At 44.3% G+C, this 21587-nt stretch overlaps 1 protein-coding gene across 6 annotated transcripts in view; it reads right to left on the bottom strand.

Moving 5' to 3' along the window:
- The window catches only part of TJP1 (tight junction protein 1), a 340092-nt gene that overhangs the window by 317682 nt on the left and 823 nt on the right, over positions 1–21587 (bottom strand). For all 6 annotated transcript variants that reach the window (XM_083712144.1, XM_083712153.1, XM_083712154.1 and 3 more), the window contains exon 2: positions 19138–19291. In XM_083712144.1, coding sequence (XP_083568270.1) covers positions 19138–19291 — 154 coding nt within the window. The remainder of the gene's footprint in view (positions 1–19137; positions 19292–21587) is intronic.

Genomic DNA, 21587 nt, shown 5'->3' with positions numbered 1-21587 from the left:
CTCCTGAGAAATCTCTATGTGGGACAAGAAGCTACAGTTGGAACTGGATATGGAACGACTGATTGGTTCAAAATTAGGAAAGGAGTACGACAAGGCTGTATTTTGTCTCCCTGCTTATTTAACTTATATGCAGAATTCATCATGCGAAAGGCTGGGCTGGATGAATCCCAAGCCGGAATTAAGATTGCCGGAAGAAATATAAACAACCTCAGATATGCAGATGACACAACCTTGATGGCAGAAAGTGAGGAGGAATTAAAGAACCTTTTAATGAGGGTGAAAGAGGAGAGCGCAAAATATGGTCTGAAGCTCAAACATCAAAAAATGAAGATCATGGCCACTGGTCCCATCACCTCCTGGCAAATAGAAGGGGAAGAAATGGAGGCAGTGAGAGATTTTACTTTCTTGGGCTCCATGATCACTGCAGATGGTGACAGCAATCACGAAATTAAAAGATGCCTGCTCCTTGGGAGAAAGGTGATGGCAAACCTAGACAGCGTCTTAAAAAGCAGAGACATCACCCTGCCAACAAAGGTCAGTATAGTTAAAGCCATGGTTTTCCCAGTAGTGATGTATGGAAGTGAGAGCTGGACCATAAAGAAGGCTGATTGCCGAAGAATTGATGCTTTTGAATTACGGTGCTGGAGGAGACTCTTGAGAGTCCCATGGACTGCAAGAAGATCAAATGCATCCATTCTTAAGGAAATTAGCCCTGAGTGCTCACTGGAAGGACAGATCATGAAGTTGAGGCTCCAATACTTTGGCCACCTCATGAGAAGAGAAGACTCCCTGGAAAAGACCCTGATGTTGGGAAAGATGGAGGGCACAAGGAGAAGAGGACGACAGAGGACGAGATGGTTGGACAGTGTTCTCAAAGCTACAAACATGAGTCTGACCAAACTGTGGGAGACAGTGGAAGACAGAAGTGCCTGGCGTGCTCTGGTCCAGGGGGTCACGAAGAGTCGGACACGACTAAACGACTAAACAACAACAACAACAATTTTCCATTTTGTCTTTATATTCAGATACGGCTCAAGCCTTGAAATAAAATTATTTGTCAGCATAACTTTTGTGAAAATTATTTTTATACTTACTTATTTATAAGACTTCAGTTATCCCCAGGGTAAAAAAAAGGGGGGGGCACATTATCTACCTGGCCTGGGCCTCTGCCTGGCTCTGCAAGGCCCATATATATTTCAACAATCTCAAAGTTTACGAGTCCGTAGCACAGATTTCCACCCACTTTTAACAGAGTTTAAGACCCTAAAGGAATAAATTGAGTTCACAAAAGTACTTAAAGGGAAAAGTGATGTGATGAAAATTATCAATGTCAAAAAAACTATTTTGTAATGACAAGTTTGTCTACACCTACAGTTGAAACAAGTGAAGCAAACCCATTGAAACCAGTGATAGAGCTCCCACAATTTGTGCACTTTCTAGCAATATTCAACTCACTGTTAATACTTTTGATACAGATGATGATCACAGTGGTCAACATGAAAGTTTCGTGGAACGAGCAGAGACAGAGCAGAAACATGAAACTGGAAGCAAATTCAGTGATTTCAAAGAATGCAGTGACCTCGGACACTGGCCCAAAATAGTTGATAACAGTTCCATACAGAATTGTTTAATGCAGCTCCTGACAAGACTCTGCAAGGCATGGATTATGATGCTGCCTGATCTGCCACTTTGCACAATCTCTACCACTAAAGCTGCAAGAGAGTGCATGAATGCAAACAGATTTGGGGCAGGTATTCTTTTGGGGTGGCCGTGTGGCACACTCTGAATCTACCTGCAGGATGAAGCAGGCAGGGTTCACTTCGGTGAGCATCCCTGTTCAACATCTTGTGACATCCCTACTGGCAAGGGAGTCGCTAATTGGGAGATAATCTACCATGCAAGGGGAAGTTACACTGAACCCTTATGTGGAGCCTCTGTTTGTGCAGGAGGGGGTCATTCACCCACAAGACTAGAGGAAGAAGAGCAATGTGGCAGGCTTGCTGCTCTCTGTCAGGAAGGGAATAATCAAATGCAGAATTATGTAAACTGCATTAGGTTACTATGGCAATTGGTAACTCATGAACATATCTCATGCTTAAAAAAGAAACTATCCAGACTCCATCCCTGCTCCCTCCAACATTCTTCATCTTTGTTTTTAACCACCACACAGTTTCCTACTTCTATTGCTTGGATTCAGTCTTCAAAGTAATTTTTTTGAAAAGCTTTATTACGTACCTTACAACATTTCGCAGGTGAACATAAGGCTCATGGGTGGCCCATCCCATTTTGCCACCTGAGGTGAAACTCGCCGGTGCCATCTCCCCACCACCACTGCCTCGCTTCCTGAGGTCACACAGCTATAATGGTCACTCTGAGTGAGTTCTGCGAGATGCTGTGGAACTCCCATGAGATGGCAGCCCGGCCGCACAAACCTGACAGCAGTGGCATGGGCGGGTGAGGTGCCCGGGATTCCGCAGCCCGAGGCTTCACTCTTGGGCTGGCTGGCCCTGATAACAATAGACTTGTGACACTCTCCGCCTCAAATCAAAGATTATTGCCCAAACTCCCTGTTATGCATTGCTGACAAGTGGGGTTGGACTAGCTGGCTTTCAGGGACCCTTCCAAGGCCATGGGCTGCATTCAACACTCTCCGTCTTCTAGCACAAGGGCTCTTGTTGTGCAACAAAGGGATCCAATGCAAGAGCTGCACTAGCGGAAAGCAGCTGCGCAACAGATTGCACAATCTATTATGCAACAAAATTACCACCAACCTGCTTGAGCATTCTCTTGCACTGCTCTTGCTCTGCCAGCCCCAGAGATTTCCCAGTGGAACGACTATGTTGCTAAGCAATTCTAACTCAGTGCTACGTTGGATCCAACCTGAAGATTCTATCAACTGTTCAAAATGAGCCTCCACATCTCCAAAAAAGGGGGGGGAGGGGAGTAATAGACGCAAGATGGTAAGTTATTTTTCACCAATGAAGACCAGAATATCAGTTGTTTCCCTCATAAAAATAGACAGAGACAAGTTATTAGCAGTTACTTGCTTTTTTTTCAAATAAGGTTGCAATTTCATCAAGATTTCCTCATATTTTTATTGATGCCATAGTCACCTTATAGTTATATTTATAGACAAGATTGGTAGCTTCCAATTGGTTGCCAGGAGAAACAGTTACCTTGGTTTTCCACGCTGTTTAAATTTATGCAGGGCTGATGGGGTGGCATATGTGCTTGGCTCTGAGTTACATTTTCTTCAAAAGACATCTTTCTATAGTTTTGTAAATGGCTACATGTTATTGAAGATATCATTCCATCTGGAGTTTGTCATTTTATAAGTAGATATGTGAAAGCTTTCCTTAACAGATGAAGCAAATATGATTGATTTCACCCACTCTGACAACTGTATAGTATGACTAAGTCCACTGCCCACTTCACCAAGGCTGACTTTACCTCCTCGTCCTTTACCGACCATTCTAGTAAAATTTTGCACATTTTCAATAGAGTTTTCTGGTCATTGTATATCAGGTCTTTCTCAAATCTTGAAAGCTCTTTACTGAATCCCTTCTTTTTATCTTGTTTAAATAGATCAAATATTTGATGGTACTCTAGCCAGCCTGTCACTTTATTTTCTATCTCATCAAAAAATTTAACTTTAAATTTATTATCTTCCTCCCAGAGAATTTCTTTATATGTTACCCGATCGTTCCTCATGTTAACCTTTTATACAGCCATGGCCTCCATTGGTGACAACCACCATGGTGTTTTTTGCTCCAAAATACCCTTATTTTTTTACCCAGACTGCATAAACCCTTGCTTTCTCATAACAGAGATAGGCGTGCCAGCCAAAACTGTTGTTGAAGTCCTCTAGAACTAATATACAGTGGTACCTCTGGTTACAGACGCTTCAGGTTACAGACGCTTCAGGTTACAGACTCCGCTAACCTAAAAATAGTACCAGTTACAGATAGGTAGCCGTGTTGGTCTGCCATAGTCAAAACAAAAAAAATTCCTTCCAGTAGCACCTTAAAGACCAACTAAGTCAGTTCTTGGTATGAGCTTTCGTGTGCATGCACCTCAGGTTAAGAACTTTGCTTCAGGATGAGAACAGAAATCACGCTCTGATGGTGCGGCGGCGGCAGCAGGCCCCATTAGCTAAAGTGGTACCTCAGGTTAAGAACGGTTTCAGGTTAAGAACGGACCTCTGGAACAAATTAAGTTCTTAACATAAGGTACCACTGTATCTGTGTTTTTTAAGATCAGCCACTCCTTGATCCAACATAGACATGCAACCTCATAATACAGCTCAAGATTTGGCAGGGCAAAGCCTCCTGATTCTCTGCTATCCGTCAGGAGTTTATAACTAATTCTAGGTCTTTTGCCCTGCCAAATAAATTTTCTTATGTCCTTCTGCCAGGTTTTAAAATGTATTGTGCTTCCTACTATTCTTCCTTATTGAGAATGCCTGCCGGAAGGAGAAAACGAGGTGCAAAGAGCGAGAAGACCATTATTGAGACTCACAATTCCTCTAAAACAAAGAATCGGCAGAGAGCCAACGCCATCTGCCCTGGCTCAGAAACAGAGCGGGTTGAGGAAACCGAGAAAACAGAGCAAATAGAACAAACAGTGAGTAACAACGTTGGGGGAACCTCACCCCCCCTTAAGGAGGATGTCAATGACCCGTCCCCCCTCCTCCCAGAAAAAGCTAATCCGTCCAAGAGGGCAAGAGCAGGAGCAGGAGGGATTCCTCCCACTCCTAACGCTGACCCACCCAGGCCTCTAGAACAAGATATCAGAGGAGCCTGCTTTCAACCGATTCCGGATACGCTCCCCTACCAAGAGATTTGCATGTTGTCTGCAGAAACTATGGTTCTGGTTCTCCAAAGACTGAATGAAATCCTTACCAAAATAGTTAACATTGAGAAACAATTGGATACTAGTTCCTCCCCTTTAAATGCCCAAGGGCTTAAAAGGATGATAAGAAATGACTCTGTTAACAACTCACCAACTCCAACTATGGATGAAGTGAGGTCCTGTCAAGTCTTGCAAACGAACCAGATAATGCTTGAGATTCACCGATACACTCATAGGTGGATGAACCGCAGACAAATTACTATGTCCTTGTCTCAGCTCCTGAATTACCATTACCGAAATGTAGATCTAGAAAATTTCCACTTCCTGCCTACCTTGAGAAACACCACGCGCCTATTTATGACCTTTAGGTCATCAGCCCTCCCATCTTGACTCATGGAGATAAAGGATACTCTATGGGGTTCCATTCTCTCCGCCCAGTGAGGGTATTTAAGGACGAAACTAGGAGGCAATTGGTCCCTTGCATAGAGTCAAAGCTAATGCGGATAAGGGAAACCAAGCTCAGCACTAGAAACACTAATTGCCCGAAGGAAAAAAAGAACTCTGTAAGCCTAGAATTACAAGACCTGAAGAAGTGGCTAATGAGTATAAAGACTGAGATTTCTACCCAAATTATAAGGACAGTAGAGCCTAGAGCACAATATTTAAAGACGTCCAACAGCTCTTTATCCCATAGAAAGACATCAGTGCAACTCCCTGTTCCCTTTTCAAACGACACCGAATTAGATGAGGAATTTAGCGCCTCTGACATTTCTATGGCAACACCTAAAGAACTCTATGTTGCTGACAATCTGGAGATATCCAGCACCAAATCTACATCTGGACCTTTGCCTAATGTTCCAAAAACTTATCAGAATGATCAACCTTCTCTACTGTACTCCTGGCGAGACAGGATGGACAGATCTTCCGTATTCGAAGCTGGCTCTTTGTTAGCCAGTGATCCACATTTTATAGCACATACCTCATTAATACTCCCACAGCCACAGATAGAACCTACAATTCTCCAATCAACCCAGGAGGGAGAGGGGGATTGACAGTTAACGAAACACCATGGGACTGTCCTCCCCACTTGGGGTGCGGTTGGTTGGGTTTTATCTTCTTACCCTATCAAACCTCCACCTCTTCCCCATACCATTTTGACCCAGGAGTCCTGGCCCAAGGATGATTTGTTATTGAGGGGATGTTACCCCTCTGTTGGGGAGGCTAGTATGGGGTCTGGGATTTCCAGTATTGAAGGGCTAGGGAGGAATGGCAGTGGGGCTAGAAATCTCTATCGGTGAAGGGTTTTGAGATGCAGTGATCCTCGAACCCCTTCCAATCTATGCCCCATCCCAAGGGATGAGGGTAGGGAGAGCAAGGATTACCCACCTCCGTCATTAGTGCTGTGCAATGCCAGGTCCATAGGCAACAAAACCGCCACCATGCGTGACTTTTTTGTCTCACAGGGGATTGACCTGGCATTGCGTGACGGAGACCTGGGTACAGGAAGGCGAAGTAGTCTCCCTACATGAGATAACACCACCAGGTTTCTCTGTCCTCCATCAATCGCGGGTCGGGGGGAGGAGTAGCGTTGTTAATCCGGGAGGATTGCTCTTTCAGAGCTCTGCCATCACCGGCGATCTCCGGCATTGAATGTGTTGGTCTTGTGTGGGGCACCAAGGAGAGCTTGGCTGTCTGGCACACCGCCAGCCACCCTGTCAGACCTGCTGGAGGTGGTGGCAGGCTGGGCCTTGAGTTCCCAAGCCTACTGGTTTTGGGAGACTTCAACGTCCATGCCGATGCTGCTCCCTCCTCACAGGCTCTGGACCTGGTGACTTCCATGGCAACACTAGGGCTCTCCCAGTTTGTTTTGGGCCCACTCATCAAGCAGGCCACACGCTGGATCTGATCTTTGGGGCTGGCATAGATGTGATTATGTTCCCCCCTGTGGAAGTGCCATGGTCTGATCACTACGCTCTGAAAGCCAAGATTGATTTCCTGCTCCTCCCCTGCTCGGGTGGCGAACCTATTTGGGCTCGTCCACAAAAACTGATGGATCCTGATAGATTCCGACAAGCCTTGGGGGCCACTAGGGGGCGCATTGGAAGATGGCTGACAATAACATCTCTCCGACCCACACGAGGTAATTTGGAGGCTATGATGGGGGTAATTAGCCTCCTTAACCCCCCCCCCAGGATTGTGGGGGAGACGGCCCTTGCCTGCTGTGCCCTATACCACCCCCGAATTTGTGGGGATGGGGGCACTAGGCACAAAGCCCTCCTGTGGGATTTCAGCACTCCTGGACGCCGTCTCTGATTCGCGCCACTAGCTGCAAGAACTTCAAAAGAAGCAATTTGGACGAGATGAATTGCACATACTTCAAGGAAGGAGGGGGAGTAAAGACTGCTGACAGAAGAGATCTCTGATAAAACAAGACAAGAATAAAACATGAGAAGATACGTCAAGATACGGTACGGCAAATGACTGAGGGGGGGAGGGGGAAAAGCTTTCCTTTCTTTTTATGTGATTAAACAAGAATCCCCTCCCCTAATGAGTCAGAAATGTCGTTTTAAGGACTTAAGCTGTGGATTTAAGGCTGTGTGGAGATACGGTAAACTTTCGAACCAAAGCAATGTTTCAAGACGAATCTGGAAGGCATAAGAGTTTTGTAATGATGCAGTAAAAAATGCCGTCACCGTTTTGGGAAGCTCTGTCGGAGGTCTTGAGTCTGGGAGGAGAAAGAGAGAAACAAAACTGTTTATATATCATGGATTAAACTCCTCAGTGGGACTTAAGAGAGACAACTTCGTAATATTATGATGGAAAGAGCGATGTTATCTACGAAGGAGATGATATATGGAAACCAGCTGGACTTGGATTGGAAGAACGGGAAATCCACACAGGATAATTATATTGGTGTTTATCGGCTTAAGGAGACTATCAGAAGAGATCATAAAGAAAAAAGAGAAAATATATGAACAAGATGCGATGTGGAAACAGCAAGATAAGACTGGATAGAATTATGAACTCTGTTTGGACTGCTTGGGACTGATTTGGACATTAACGCAGTAGCAAGAAGATGATTAGAATCCCCCTTTGGATTTTGAAGTATGGGTCCCCCCAACAAAATTCAAAATTTGGCTTTGTAATTCGGGATTTATGTGATGTGATTTAATTTGATGTGATTGGCCAGTTAATAAAAATTATTAAAAAAAAAAAATTTCGACAAGCCTTGCAGAACCCTGCTCCTCCTGGCAACTCATTAGATGACCTTGTTGAGGACTGGAATAATCGGCTCTTGGCAGCCATTGATGAGATCGCGCCTAAGCGCCCTCTGCGACCCCGTCGAAACCGGGCCCCTTGGTTTACTGAGGAGCTCCGGAAAATGAAGCGGGATCTCAGATGGCTAGAGCGAGTATGGCGACGGACTCATGACGGAGCCTCAAGAACATCTTATAGGACGCTTATGAAAGCCTATGAGATGCCTATGAAAGCTAAGAAATCTTACTTTGCAGCTTTCATTGCATCCGCTAGCTCTCGCCCGGCACAACTTTTTAGAATAATTAGGTCAATAACATCCTTAGGAGGACAACCAAATTTAAGCACAAATTCGACCCACAGCTGTGAGGCATTCGCAAGCTTTTTTGCGGAGAAAGTCCTGTTGCTCCGCCGTGACCTCCCTGCCAATTTAGATACAGTGACTGAACTGGAGGCCCCTCGACTGACTTCAGGTCCAGTGTTGGACCATTTCGATTGGATACTCCCTACTGATGTGGATAGATTCCTCCAAGTTGGTAGGCCCACCACCTGCCTCCTTGATCCGTGCCCGTCTTGACTGATTAGGGAGTGTCCAGATGTTGCACGGACCCCCCTGGTTGAAATTATCAATTTGTTCGTTGACACGGGGACATTCCCAGGGGAACTGAAGGAAGCAGTGGTGTGTCCACTCTTAAAGAAAACTTCATCAGATCCCATAGACCTATCCAATTACCGCCCAGTTTCAAATCTTCCATATCTGGGTAAGTTACAGATAGGTAGTCGTGTTGGTCTGCCATAGTCAAAACAAAAAAAATTCCTTCCAGTAGCACCTTAAAGACCAACTAAGTCAGTTCTTGGTATGAGCTTTCGTGTGCATGCTTTCGTGTATCTGAAGAAGTGTGCATGCACACGAAAGCTCATACCAAGAACTGACTTAGTTGGTCTTTAAGGTGCTACTGGAAGGAATTATATCTGGGTAAGGTAATTGAGAGAGCGGTTGCTGAACAGCTTGGTAGGTTTCTGGAGGAAACATCAGCATTAGATCCATTTCAATCCGGTTTCCATCCTGGTTTTGGGACGGAGACGGCTCTGGTTGCCCTAACAGATGATCTCCGTAAACAACTAGATCGAGGCGGGTCAGGACTGCTGATCCTTTTAGATTTGTCAGCAGCCTTTGACATGGTCGATCGTGATCTTCTGGACCACCGCCTCGCAGACGTGGGGATACAGGGCATAGCCCGTAACTGGTTGTGCTCTTTTATCTCTGGTCGGGGACAGAGGGGGGCACTAGGGAGGGAAATGTCGTCGCGCCACTCCTTGGTGTGTGGAGTGCCGCAGGGCGCAATTCTCTCCCCGATGCTTTTTAACATCTTTATGCGTCCCCTTGCCCAGATTATCCGGAGCTTTGGGCTGGGTTGTCACCAATATGCTGATGACACTCAGCTCTATCTGCTGATGGATGGCCACACCGACTTGGCCCCGAACACACTGACGAGATGCTTGGAAGCTGTGGCTGGATGGTTTCGTGGGAGCCGATTGAAACTAAATCCTTCAAAGACAAAGGTCCTATGGCTAGGTCAGGATGGCATGGGGATGAGGGACCAACTCCCTTCTCTTGCGGGGGCCCAATTAGTGCCATTGCCTTCCGTTAAGAGTTTGGGTGTAATCCTTAACACCTCCCTTTCCATGGAGGCGCAAGTTACAGCAACAGCCAAGGTGACATTTTCCCACCTTCGCCGCATCAAGCAGTTGGCCCCTTACCTTTCCCGCCCCGACCTGGCCACAGTGATCCATGCGATGGTCATCTCCAGGCTTGACTACTGTAATTCGCTCTACGCAGGGCTGCCCTTGAAGCTGTCCCAGAAACTCCAGCGGGTACAGAATGCTGCAGTGAGGCTCCTCACGGGGTCTCTGCCACGGGAGCATATTCACTCAGTGCTTTTCAGTGCAGTACAGGGTCAGATTTAAGGTGCTACGTTTGACCTTTAAAGCCCTTCACAGCCTAGGACCCTCGTACCTACGGGACCGCCTCTCCCGGTATGCCCCACGGTCCATAAATAGTAACACTCTAGTGGTCCTGGGCCCTAAGGAAGTTAGATTGGCTACAACCAGAGCCAGGGCCTTTTCAGCTCTGGCTCCGGTCTGGTGGAACGCTCTGCCTCATGAGACCAGGGCCCTGCAGGATCTGATTTCTTTCCGCAGGGCCTGTAAGACAGAGTTGTTCCACCTGGCCTTTGGCTTGGAGCCAATTTGATTCCCTCCCTCCCTCCCTCCCTCTCTTTTTTCTTTTCCTTCTCCTCCTGCGATGGGGCTACATTTTAATATTTTAATGTTCCATTATTTTAATGTTGTATTTTATTTTTGTTTTTAAGTTGTAATCATTCATCTTGTTTTTATTATTGCTTGTAAGCCGCTCTGAGCCCGGCCTTGGCTGGGGAGGGCGGGGTATAAATAAAAATTATTATTATTATTATTTGCTATTATTACTACTACTGGAATGGCTTAGGGGGGAAATAGTATTTTGGGCAACACATTCGTTTTTATTGTGGAGATCCTACCCCAGAATGATAATTTTAACCTGTCCCATATTTCCAAATTTCTTTTTATCTCTTTCCAGATTGGTATATAGTTATCTTTGTACAAATTTATATTTTTAGCTGTTATCCATATACCTAAATATTTGATTTTCTTGCTAATCGTAAGGCCTGTAAACTATTGTAATTCTCTTTTATCCTCTTCTTTCATGTTTTTGACTAACATTTTGGTTTTATGTTTATTTAATTTGAAGCCTGCAACTGACCCAAATTCGTTAATCTTCATAACTGTTGGCACACTTTCTCTTGGGTTCTTCATTGCTATTATCAAGTCGTCAGCAAATGCTTTTACAGGATCCGTTCCGTAGGCCCGTCTGCAAGCCAAAAATGACGCATGTCGAAGTGCCGCGCCTCTATACGCAAGCGGCACAATTTAGCGCTTCTGTGCATGTGCAAGCGGCAAACCCAGAAGTAACCCGTCCCGGTACTTCCAGGTTTGCCACAGATGTTCGCCAAAGCAGACGCAGAACGAGGTTTGACTGTATTTAATTTGGTTCTTTACTGCACGTTTATTGCATTTATGCCTTGCAGAAATTTTCTCTTGGTCCTATAATTTTTAAGGTTTTCTTCATAAATCCCCAAGAAACATTATTGAAGGCCTTTTCTGCATTGATGAACAGCAGTGCCGCCTGTTTATCATTTCTTGCTTCTAGATACTCTAAGATATCTGTCACATATGGCTGCCTGGGAGAAATCCTGCTTGGTCATCATGGATATGGTTCTTCAGAGTCCATTTCAGTCTACTCGCTAAGATGTCTGCAAAGATTTTATAATCATTGCTAAGTAATGAGATGGGTCTGTAATTTTTAACAACTGTTGACTCTGTTCCCTTTGGAAAAAGGAGATCTTACCGACAAAGATTAGCTGATTAAATTGATGGAGTACGCTGAGATGGATAAGCTGACAGGGCAGATAAGAGATCAAACAAAACAAAAATTCAAAAATGATTGGAATATACTTAAACAATATCTGAAAGACCATTACAGTCATACCTAGGGTTAAGTACTTAATTCATTCCGGGGGTTCGTTCTTAACCTGAAACTGTTCTTAACCTGAAGCACCACTTTAGCTAATGGGGCCTCCTGCTGCTGCCGCGCCGCCGGAGCACAATTTCTGTTCTCATCCTGAAGCAAAGTTCTTAACCCGAGGGACTATTTCTGGGTTAGCGGAGTCTGTAACCTGAAGTTTATGTAACCTGAAGCATATGTAACTCGAGGTACCACTGTATGCAGAATGGTCTGGTTTAGAATAACTCTTGTAAGGAAAAACATTAAAATATAGTGGAAAAAGAGGTTACCAAATATATAGATTTGTTATGAGGGGCATTCAGCTAAGTAAAATAGAGGACCCAAGTAAGAAAGGGAGGGAAGTCAAGTGTAAATGGAGTACAAATGAATCAAATGAATAATAATATGTTTTTGGTTTTCTTTATTATGTTTTAGAATCACATGTTTAGTTATAGAAGAATTGAAATGTTACAACGTGATTTCATGAATGTTTGTCAAAAGAAACCAATAAAGATGAATTGCAAAGCAGGTACTGTATGATAGAATTCCGAAAGTATGCTTACAATTAATTATATAAGGATTGAGTCGTCCTGGGATATGCTTTAACCTGGCCTTGCAAATAAAACCTACAAAGTTACTAGCCTTCAAGGTTTTCCGTAAAATATAGACGAAGGAGACAAACCAACCCTCTCTTAGTCTAGAAAAGCTGGCTTGCATGGTTACTGGGAGAAAAGTTTACTCACAGGTGGTCACTGGAATAGTTTAAATTTACAAGCTTGCTTTAATAATTATTTTTGGAATGTCCCATCCCCCAGCTAAAAATTTGGAAACACACAATTAAATTGATAAGCTGTAGCTTTGGGTCAGACAAAACAAAGTATACACAATACAAGACCTGGGAATGGCCATGCGTTTAGGAAGCTTCAAAACAAGACCAGAAAAAATCAGCTATGTGTTACACAGATTGCTGGTTTATATTCAGGTCAGCTGGGTGCTGTATTATCAATAGGAGGGAAATAATAGCTATTGGTGTCTAGCGTTATGGCCTCAGACCAGGAATTCTTAGAAGCAAAGTCTTATGATGATGGCAACCCCAAGGAGGAAATGGATCTACTCCCCGGTCCATCCCATGTGGAGACACAGTCACTGGAGTCTGTTTATCCTCCCATACCCCCCCCCCGAGACACTTCTGTCACCAGACTTGGATGATGGAACACACCCTCCTCAGAGGATCAGGACAGCACTGCGGGGGTATTCCACAGCCTGAAACTGCAGTGCTTAGAAGAATCCAAAGGCGGGGGTGAAGGTACATTCTTTCACCTTTGGTGGACGTGCCCAAGGATTAAGGCTTTCTGGGAGATGATCTATAATGAAATGAAAAAGGTACTTAAATATACCTTCCTGAAGAAACCAGAGGCCTTTCTCCTCTGTCGGCCAATTGGTGCCAAAGAAGGATAGAACTTTCTTTATGTATGCCACAACGGCAGCAAGAATACTCATCGCAAAGTATTGGAAGACACAAGATTTACCCACCCGGGAAGAATGGCAGATGAAGTTGATGGACTACATGGAACTGGCGGAAATGACTGGCAGAATCCGAGACCAGGGAGAAGAGTCGGTAGAAGAAGATTGGAAGAAATTTAAAGACTATCTACAGAAACACTGTAAAATTAAGGAATGTTAGAAGGATGCTGGAATGAAGTTATGTGGTTTTAGCAGTAATGTTACAAAGGGGTATGTAAAAATGGATTGTTAACAGGTGAAAATGTAAAGTTACAATACATTAAGATAAAATATCAAGATAAAAGCAAAAATGCTGAAACAACTATTGAACTAGAATACAAAAAAGGGAGGTGTGAAGAGGTCAGGGAAACAAGCAAATGAAAGACAAGACATGGAAAGACTGATTTGTTTTTTAATTGTTTTTATTTTTCTGTATTTTGTATTTTTTGTTTCTTTTTTTTCTCTTCTAATTTTTGTAACTTCTTTGAAACTTTAATAAATATTATTTTTTTAAAAAAAGAATCCAAAGGCACATTGGACACCGTAGGGGAACACACTGAGACCAGGATGCCACTGAGACAACTTCTATGTTCTGCCTTAACTACAGATTATAAACTGTGGTCCTGCAATCCACACCTAGGTGCCTCTCCAATGTGCTGATTTTTTAAAAAAATAATCTTTATTACTTTTCAAACTTACAAGAAAAGAAAAAAGAAGAGAAAAGGCAGGAGAAAAAGACAAAATAGAGCAAACAAGAAAAAACAACAAAAGAAAAAACAATACAATAAACAATACAAAACACAACCTTAAAACTAAACTGAACAAAATAAAACAGCAACAATTTAAAAACATATAGCATGCCATTTCATTACTCTATCTTTCATTCCCTTATTTCAGCGACCTCCTCTCACCTCCCTTTTTGTATTCCACTTCTGTTACTTGTTTCAGCAATTCCTTTCCATCTTTCTCTATTTTTATCATTATGAATATCTTAACATATTTTCAACCTTATTTTCCATTAATACTAAACTACTTATTTATACTTAACTCCTTATAACATTTCTGCTAAAGCCATAAAGTTTCATTCCAACAATTTTCAAACACTCATTAATTTTACAATATTTCTATATACAAACTTTAAACTTTCCCAATCTTCTACCACCATCTCTTCTCCCTGGTCTCGGATTCTGCCAGTCATTTCCGTCCATTCCATATAGTTCATCAACCTGGAGATCTTCTGTCCGAGGCTCTTAAATCTTTTCCAAGTCCCTTCTGCAATTCTTCTTCATATTCCTTGATGCTGAAGATGCTGAAGAGCAAGTCTCGGGGGGGGGGGCGCGACCCAACCATGCCCCCATTCCCTCTCGACAGGCCAGCCAACTCTCCACAGCTAGAACCAAGGTCCATACAATATCTCAAATCATGTTTCAAGACTCCTCCAGATCCAAAGGCCCCCACAACTCCAATCACCTCCTGACCCAGATTCAGGACCCAAAGGTCAGTAAATCCCTGCATGAAAGAGTCTATCCAACCTTCCTTCTCCAGTCCAAGCAGGGCTCCAATCTTCAAATTCTGACTTTTTCTATATTCATTCATAAAAGGCCTCCACTTATAGTCCTCAATTTGCCTCTGTAAGGCTGGGGCTTCCACTTGTATTACTTTAGGTTCAACAACAACTTTCTCCTTCGTCTTCTCCCCAGTTTGTCCTGTCAAAGTAGGTTCCTGTGTCAAATCCTGAACAATTTCTGTATTGATGGTCACTTTTTGTCCCAAATTTATCACTTTTTGTCCCAAGTTCTCAAGTTTGATATTCATAACATCCGTCTTCTTGTGAAGCTATTCCAACGAATAGCTTATCTTACATAAAACAGTCACTAAGGCTCCTTCTGTCAACATTCTTAAAATCCAAGGTCAATCTCTGATTCTCACAGCTCTTATCTTGCAGCTGGAAAAATCCCAGCTCCACTCTTGTAACAGTTTCAAAAGCTCCCTCTAGAGGGAAACAGTCTCCACTTCTATCAATCCTTTCAAGCACAATTTAAACTATAAAGTTAGTTTCAATTTTCAGTTACTTTTCCTCCTTTTTAAACACAGAAGAGGACAATGGAAACAATATATTTCTCTTATTTAGCCATCTGTCAACATGCTTTCTGTTCACAGTCAATGAACTCTCCCAAGACGTCAGTTCTACTGGCAGCCCGTTTCCAGGTTCAGAGCAGTGGTAATTTAATTTTTCACTCTCTCCTGCAGGCTCGCTAGATCCAAAGTTTCCCCCCTCTTCTCCTGCTTCCAAGGGGGGTTTAATAGTTTTAACCGGTGGAGATTTAATCCTTTACGAAAGACTTTCCAAGGCTTTAACTTGCAACGTCTTTGCTTCAATCTATTTACAAAAGAGGAAGGCGGACTTCCTGTTTAAAACCTTCCCGTTTTGATGCCAAATTAATGAATTTAAAGATCCAATTTTCCGTTCTACTCACGGGTAGTTGTTTAAAGTCAAATTGTCCACAGGAAAAAGTCAGCGCTCTCCGGCAACAGCGATGCGGCTTCACTCCATGAAAGAAGCAGTCAATTCGAAGCACCGCGCCGCTCACCCCACTTCACTACGGATCCCCAAATCAGGGTTTCCCCGCGAGTAGGGGAGTCGCAAAAGGTGCCAGCCGAATCCCATGTTCACAAGCTTCTCCCGCCTGTGATTTCAGTGGGTCTCCGCCTTCACCGTGGCGGTCAGACCCTGATTTCCACAGAGCAAATTCCTCCTGATCGGAGGAACTCCGCCATTGCCTGGAGGCGCCAACCCGGAAGTCCATTGTGCTGATTTTGCCTTGCCTTCTTGCATACCTAGAATCCTGGGACTCCTGCCCGACCCACTTTCTTCAGCTATCCATAGTGGTGGGCATTTCAGTGGATCAGGATATTCTGATATTTGGAAATCTCTCAGTGAGTTTTGAGGGGGGCAGTTTGGAATGGTGTTTGGATGTGGCATCACTCCAGCTTAGGGAGTGCATTCTGAGGATGGTATTACCCAAATTACTCTCTGGGAGACCTTCTGCCTGTAGTAGACAAGTCTCTTTGCCTCCACTTGTGTTCTACTTATTTATTTGTAAATAAAACAAATATTGCAAAGATAGCCCAAGGCTCCAAGGCCATCTCAAAAGGAAACTGAACCCAATAGCACTACCCCTGGAATATCTCACTGTTTGGAAAAGTGGGGAATGCCTAACAATATTGTTTCATCAGTTTTGCATCCCCCATTTTAACCGTCAAAGTACTTTTGAATTTTAACAAGCCTCTTGCAAATGGGCAAGTGGTGGAAGGAGCATGTCTCCCTACACAAATATCTGAACCAGGGCCCATAGACAAAAGAAGGTGTGCTGGTCCCGGGGGGAGGTTACCGTGAGGCGTGGTCAGAGTCAGGTCCTGGGTCGAGGGTCTGGAGACTGTCCACCAAGGGCGAAGTGGGGTCCAAAGCGAGGAGCCGGGCAAGGTCAGGAACTCTGGAAGAACAGGTCTGGGTGCTGGCAGAAACAGGTTTCCAACGACGTTGCTCCCGCAACCTGGGACCGGGCTGACTGGCCTTTATCTTCTCTGAGGCCAGGGGCGGTCCTGGCCCACAGGTGACCCGCCTCTCCTGGCCTGGAGGCAAGCACTCCTCCTGAGAGAACCCAGTTCCCTCCGCCTCTCTGCCCTGAGCCTCTGCAGCTCAGGAGTGGCTGGAGGGTTACTGGACTCAGGGGGAGGCTCACCTTCTCCTGACAGGGCTGGGAGAGGCGAACCTGTAGGCAATGGGTCCTCAATCACCCCAGGAGCCAGAGTGGAGGCACTTCAGATTCAAGGCCCTACCCCGGCTCAGGCGGCTCTGGAGGCGGGGACTCCTGTGCAGGCTGCGGTTCCTCCGGTTCAGCCTCTGAATCAGATTCCCAGGCCATCACAGAAGGACACCAAGATTGTGTACCCTCCAATTAAACCCCTATGCAATGGAAACACAAACTCAATTGAAAAGCAAGGTTGGATCACAGCCTAATGTATGTTGTGGTAGCTTAATTTAATTTATTTATTTTAGTGCTACTAAGCATTCCCACCGTACATCAGTTTGACAGTTGACTCCCAATTTATCCATTTCTTTTCTTTTAAAGAAAGCATTTGGGCATTTCATAATTAGTTTGCTTCTGTAAGTGACCTTACATTGTGATATAATAAGCACAGCCCTGTAGAGTGAATATGTCTTCATCTCAGCTGCACACAACATGAAGAACAAGAAATTAAACACAGTGAGCAAAAGGTTAGAATTTCAACAACAGAGACTGTTCAGATCAGATACTGGTTGGAGATATTGTTCTTTATACACACAAGTCACTACATTTTGCCTACCACACTATATAATTTCTTTTTTAAAACAATGGTTTATAGGATGGCTGTCTACAATGGCAAAAAAGAGAATAGATTTTTATTTATTTAAAAAATACAATATATAAATTGAATATACAATGGGTTGCGAACGTGGTCCGTGCGGGAGGCATGTTCGCAACCCGCAGTATTCGAAGCCTGAAGCGCCGCATCTGCGCACATGCGTGTCACAATTTGGTGCTTCTCTGCATGTGCGTGATGTCATTTTGTGTTTCTGCACATGCGTGAGCGCCGAAACCCGGAAGTAACCCATTCCAGTACTTCCATGTTTGGCACGGTCCACAACCCGAAAACGCACAACCCGCAACGTTCGTAACCCGAGGTATGACTGTATATGAACATCCACAAATCCACCTTGAAACAGAAGGGAATTCACAGGTCGGTCAAGGGAGGGATGGGTAACCTGTGGCACTCCAGGCAGCAACTACCCAGGACTATCACATTTGGTCATTGGCTGCAGTGACTGGGGCTGATGGGAGGCAAAAGTGGACAGTGTAGTGGGGCTGCATTGCTCACCTGACCTGCATCTGGCCGAACTGCTGTTGCATCCTGGGATGGAGACGGGGAAGGACATGGTGGTGAGGTGGGCACAGTGCAAATGTATTGGCAGGAGCAATGGATTGGCTCCGCTGGTGGGTTTGCACTGCGCCAGCCTCTCTGCTGTCATGCCCCTCGCCTTCTGCAGTTCAGGATACTACACAAACTCAGTCAGACAGAATTTAGGTGAGCAACACAGCCTCACTATGCTGCCCCCTGCAGTCTGGAGGCTCAGACAGCACCATCCCTGACTTAGTGTAAATGATTTACTGGGGATCTGGGCCCTAAGGGTGTGGGTGGGTGGGTGGGTGTGCTTGTAATGACATTCAGTCATTCCCCTTTTTCACCATGCTCAAGGACCTCAAAGCATATTACAATCAATAGCAGTGTATTAAGAACAAGATCAAATCAATCATGTAAAATAAAACATTCATAATGAACTGAAACAGCAACCAGAGACTAATCATCATTTAAACAGGGAATCAGTTAGATCTCAGCGGTGTGTTTATAAAGAGATGTCTTCTCAGTGGTGCAGACCTCATGGGTAGAGAGACAAGCCTTCTGGTGCATTGGGTTGGCACCATCACAAGGAAGGCCTTGTCCTGTGCTCCCAACCAACCAACTATTCAAAGCTACCCCCAGCCCCCTCCCCCGTGGGCCTGACCTGCTTTTTCAAGGTTACAGACCATGCACCAGCCAAAGCTGTGGAAGGACATTTCTGGACACAGTGGCAAGCTGGCCCTCTAGAAGCGATACAGCTGTCTCTTAGATCCAGTATCTTGGCAAAATGCACACACACATAATGCACACAGGCATGCACACAGTGCAAGGCTGCTTTTTTCCGCATCTTCATTTACTTAGACATATTGTAGGGAGGAAAAGAGTAAGAAACTCCTCCTATCCAATGAATATTCAGAGGTCAGCAAGAAAGCATTCTGTGATTGACTAAAGCAGAACAAAATGAAACAAGTGTAGAACTTTTTTACCTGTGTTTGTCAAAGGAAAAATTTATGTGATCTTCAGGCAAAGGGTTTCCTTCCTGGTCACTGGCTTCGCTGGGTTCATGTATGTCCATATCTGGCACTGTCCTCAGTTTTGTATTATTGAAATATGTGCCTGCGAAACTCCTGGTCAGCACACCTGGATTAGAACAAAGAGTTCCTTTGATTACTGGTGCTGGATTCAAAGTCACTCTAGTTCGATGGAAAACCAGTCATGTAGATTTGTTATGACAGATTCGTTAGACGATTATGCAGTTTTTCACACACTTTTCAGCTCTGTTTAACAATACCAATAACAAGCAGAGAAGTGCAACGAGAAACAAAGAGCTGTCTAGCCCTATATCGTCTCCTCTGACACCAGTTATCCAGGGTCTCAGGTAGACAGAGGCAGAGAAATACAGAGGCGCTTCCCACATTCTACTACCTGATATTTTTACCTGGAGATGTCATGGGATGATCCTGGATTCTCCTGCACGCAAAGCAGCACACCAACACCAAGCTATGGCCTATGGAATAACCATCCAACACTGGGAGGGGGGGTCTCTCTCCTGCCATCATAAACACAGACATAAACACAGAAACAGCTAAGGGGCAGAGGATGAAGCACTCCTAAGGGGTGTGTGTGAAGAAATAACAGGTTAGGAGAGATAAGGACACCCAGAGAGATGTAAGGCGCTGGGATTGGGGGACCTCATATGTAGCAGTGTAGAATATATCCAACACTGTAGAAGTGCCCTGTTTACCTGCATGTAGGTTCCACTGATTTGGTTATCAATGGCTATTTGAAATGATGACTGTACATTATCGCCCGTATTGGAAACAGTATGCCTCTGAATACCATTAGCTGGAACACAAGCAGGAGTGCTGTTGTCCTCCTGCGCTGCTTGTGGGCTTTCAAGAGGATCTGGCTGACCGCTGTGGGAATGGGACGCTGGTCCAGGCACAGGAAGTGTCCAAGCTCTCTCACCCCAAGTAAACTTCCGCTGAGCAGCTCCACCCTGGAACTTCTCACACTGCTCAGGGAAGTGAAGAATTCACAATAATATTTTTATCTAGATGCCCTCACAAAAAAGTGCCTTCATTCAAAGGTTGGACAAAATTTAGAAGGCAAAATGGCAATGGTGAAGAAATAGTGAATGAAGGATAGAAACATGATCTGCAAACTATTCTAGCGTTGCTCTAGAGGCTCCCCACCCCCATTTACTCCTTAATGTGATTCCCTACTCTGTCCCCAGGGGCAACATGGAACATACTGTATCAGCACCTGTGAGAATTCACTTGGATATTTGGAAAACACAATTTCTTGCATTTGCATCCTTGTCAGCATCATAAAACTGTCCAGTAAATCATAAGAAGGAAACAGAGAGAGATGCATAGTGGTCTGTTCATAGATAAATTATGGTAAACGGCCCGTCACCTTATTGCATAATTGGATTTGCAACTGTCAATTTTAAAGGTAATTAAGTTTACAAGTGTGAAATAATGGCAGAGCGAGCAGTGGCTATTTCAGAAGTGAAGTTAATGTTGGTGCGTTATTTTTTAATCAGCACACCTTGGTGTGCATTTGGTTTCTGAAATGTAGCTGTTACTATAGAAAGCCTTTTGGGTCGTTTAAGTTTCTGTTTGAGATGTGTGCAATCAATACAATAAACTCACAGGCTATGTACGATTTTGGGATAAATCAGCCTCCCAACCGCAAGCAACATGAGTGCCATGAAACCAAAATCCACATGTCCCCAGCCTGCTTGAGCTAAAATGGGCTGCACTCGAAGCACATTTAGAAGTAGACCACTGAATACAATGGGACATGCTTCTGAGTAAAGATGCACAGGAGAAACTGATCCAGTTTCCCTGATGAAAATGGGATTAAGACTTCAGTCAAATGCAGCAATCCAGTTATTCTGATTTAGGTGTTGTGGGTTGACCTGCAAAATCTCTTTACGATATGTAATAGAGCTGTCCCTGATGCTATGTTGCATTTACTTGTAGCTGGCAGCCTGCTTTTAGCAGTTCTTCTTCCACTGTCTGTTGACCATTCCCTTTTTCAGTAATAGCTGTCAGGATGGTTTCATGTAATGACTCAACCAAGGGTAGTTTCATGTAATGATCCTATGACTCAAAGCCGGTGTGGCATAGCAGTTAGGGTATCAGACTAGGAATGGGGAGACCATGGTTTAAATCCCCATTCAGCCGTGAGTGACCTTGGGCCAGTCAATAGCTCTCACTCAGCCTAACCTGCCTCACAGGGCTGTTGTGAAGGTTAAATGAGGAGGGGTAGGACCATGTAAGCCTCCTTGAGCTCATTGAAGCCAAAGGTGAGATATAAACGCAATAAATAAATAAAATGTGGTAGAACCTATCATGAATGTAACTTGACTATCCATCTGTCTACCTGTCTCATAGGCAATATTACACTGCAAATTACACTCACTTAA

The sequence above is a fragment of the Podarcis gaigeae genome, assembly GCF_964106915.1.
Source record: "Podarcis gaigeae genome assembly, chromosome: 14".
NCBI classification, from domain to species: domain Eukaryota; kingdom Metazoa; phylum Chordata; class Lepidosauria; order Squamata; family Lacertidae; genus Podarcis; species Podarcis gaigeae.
Note: the sequence above shows the minus strand (reverse complement) of the source record. Positions and strands in the feature narration are given on the sequence as shown.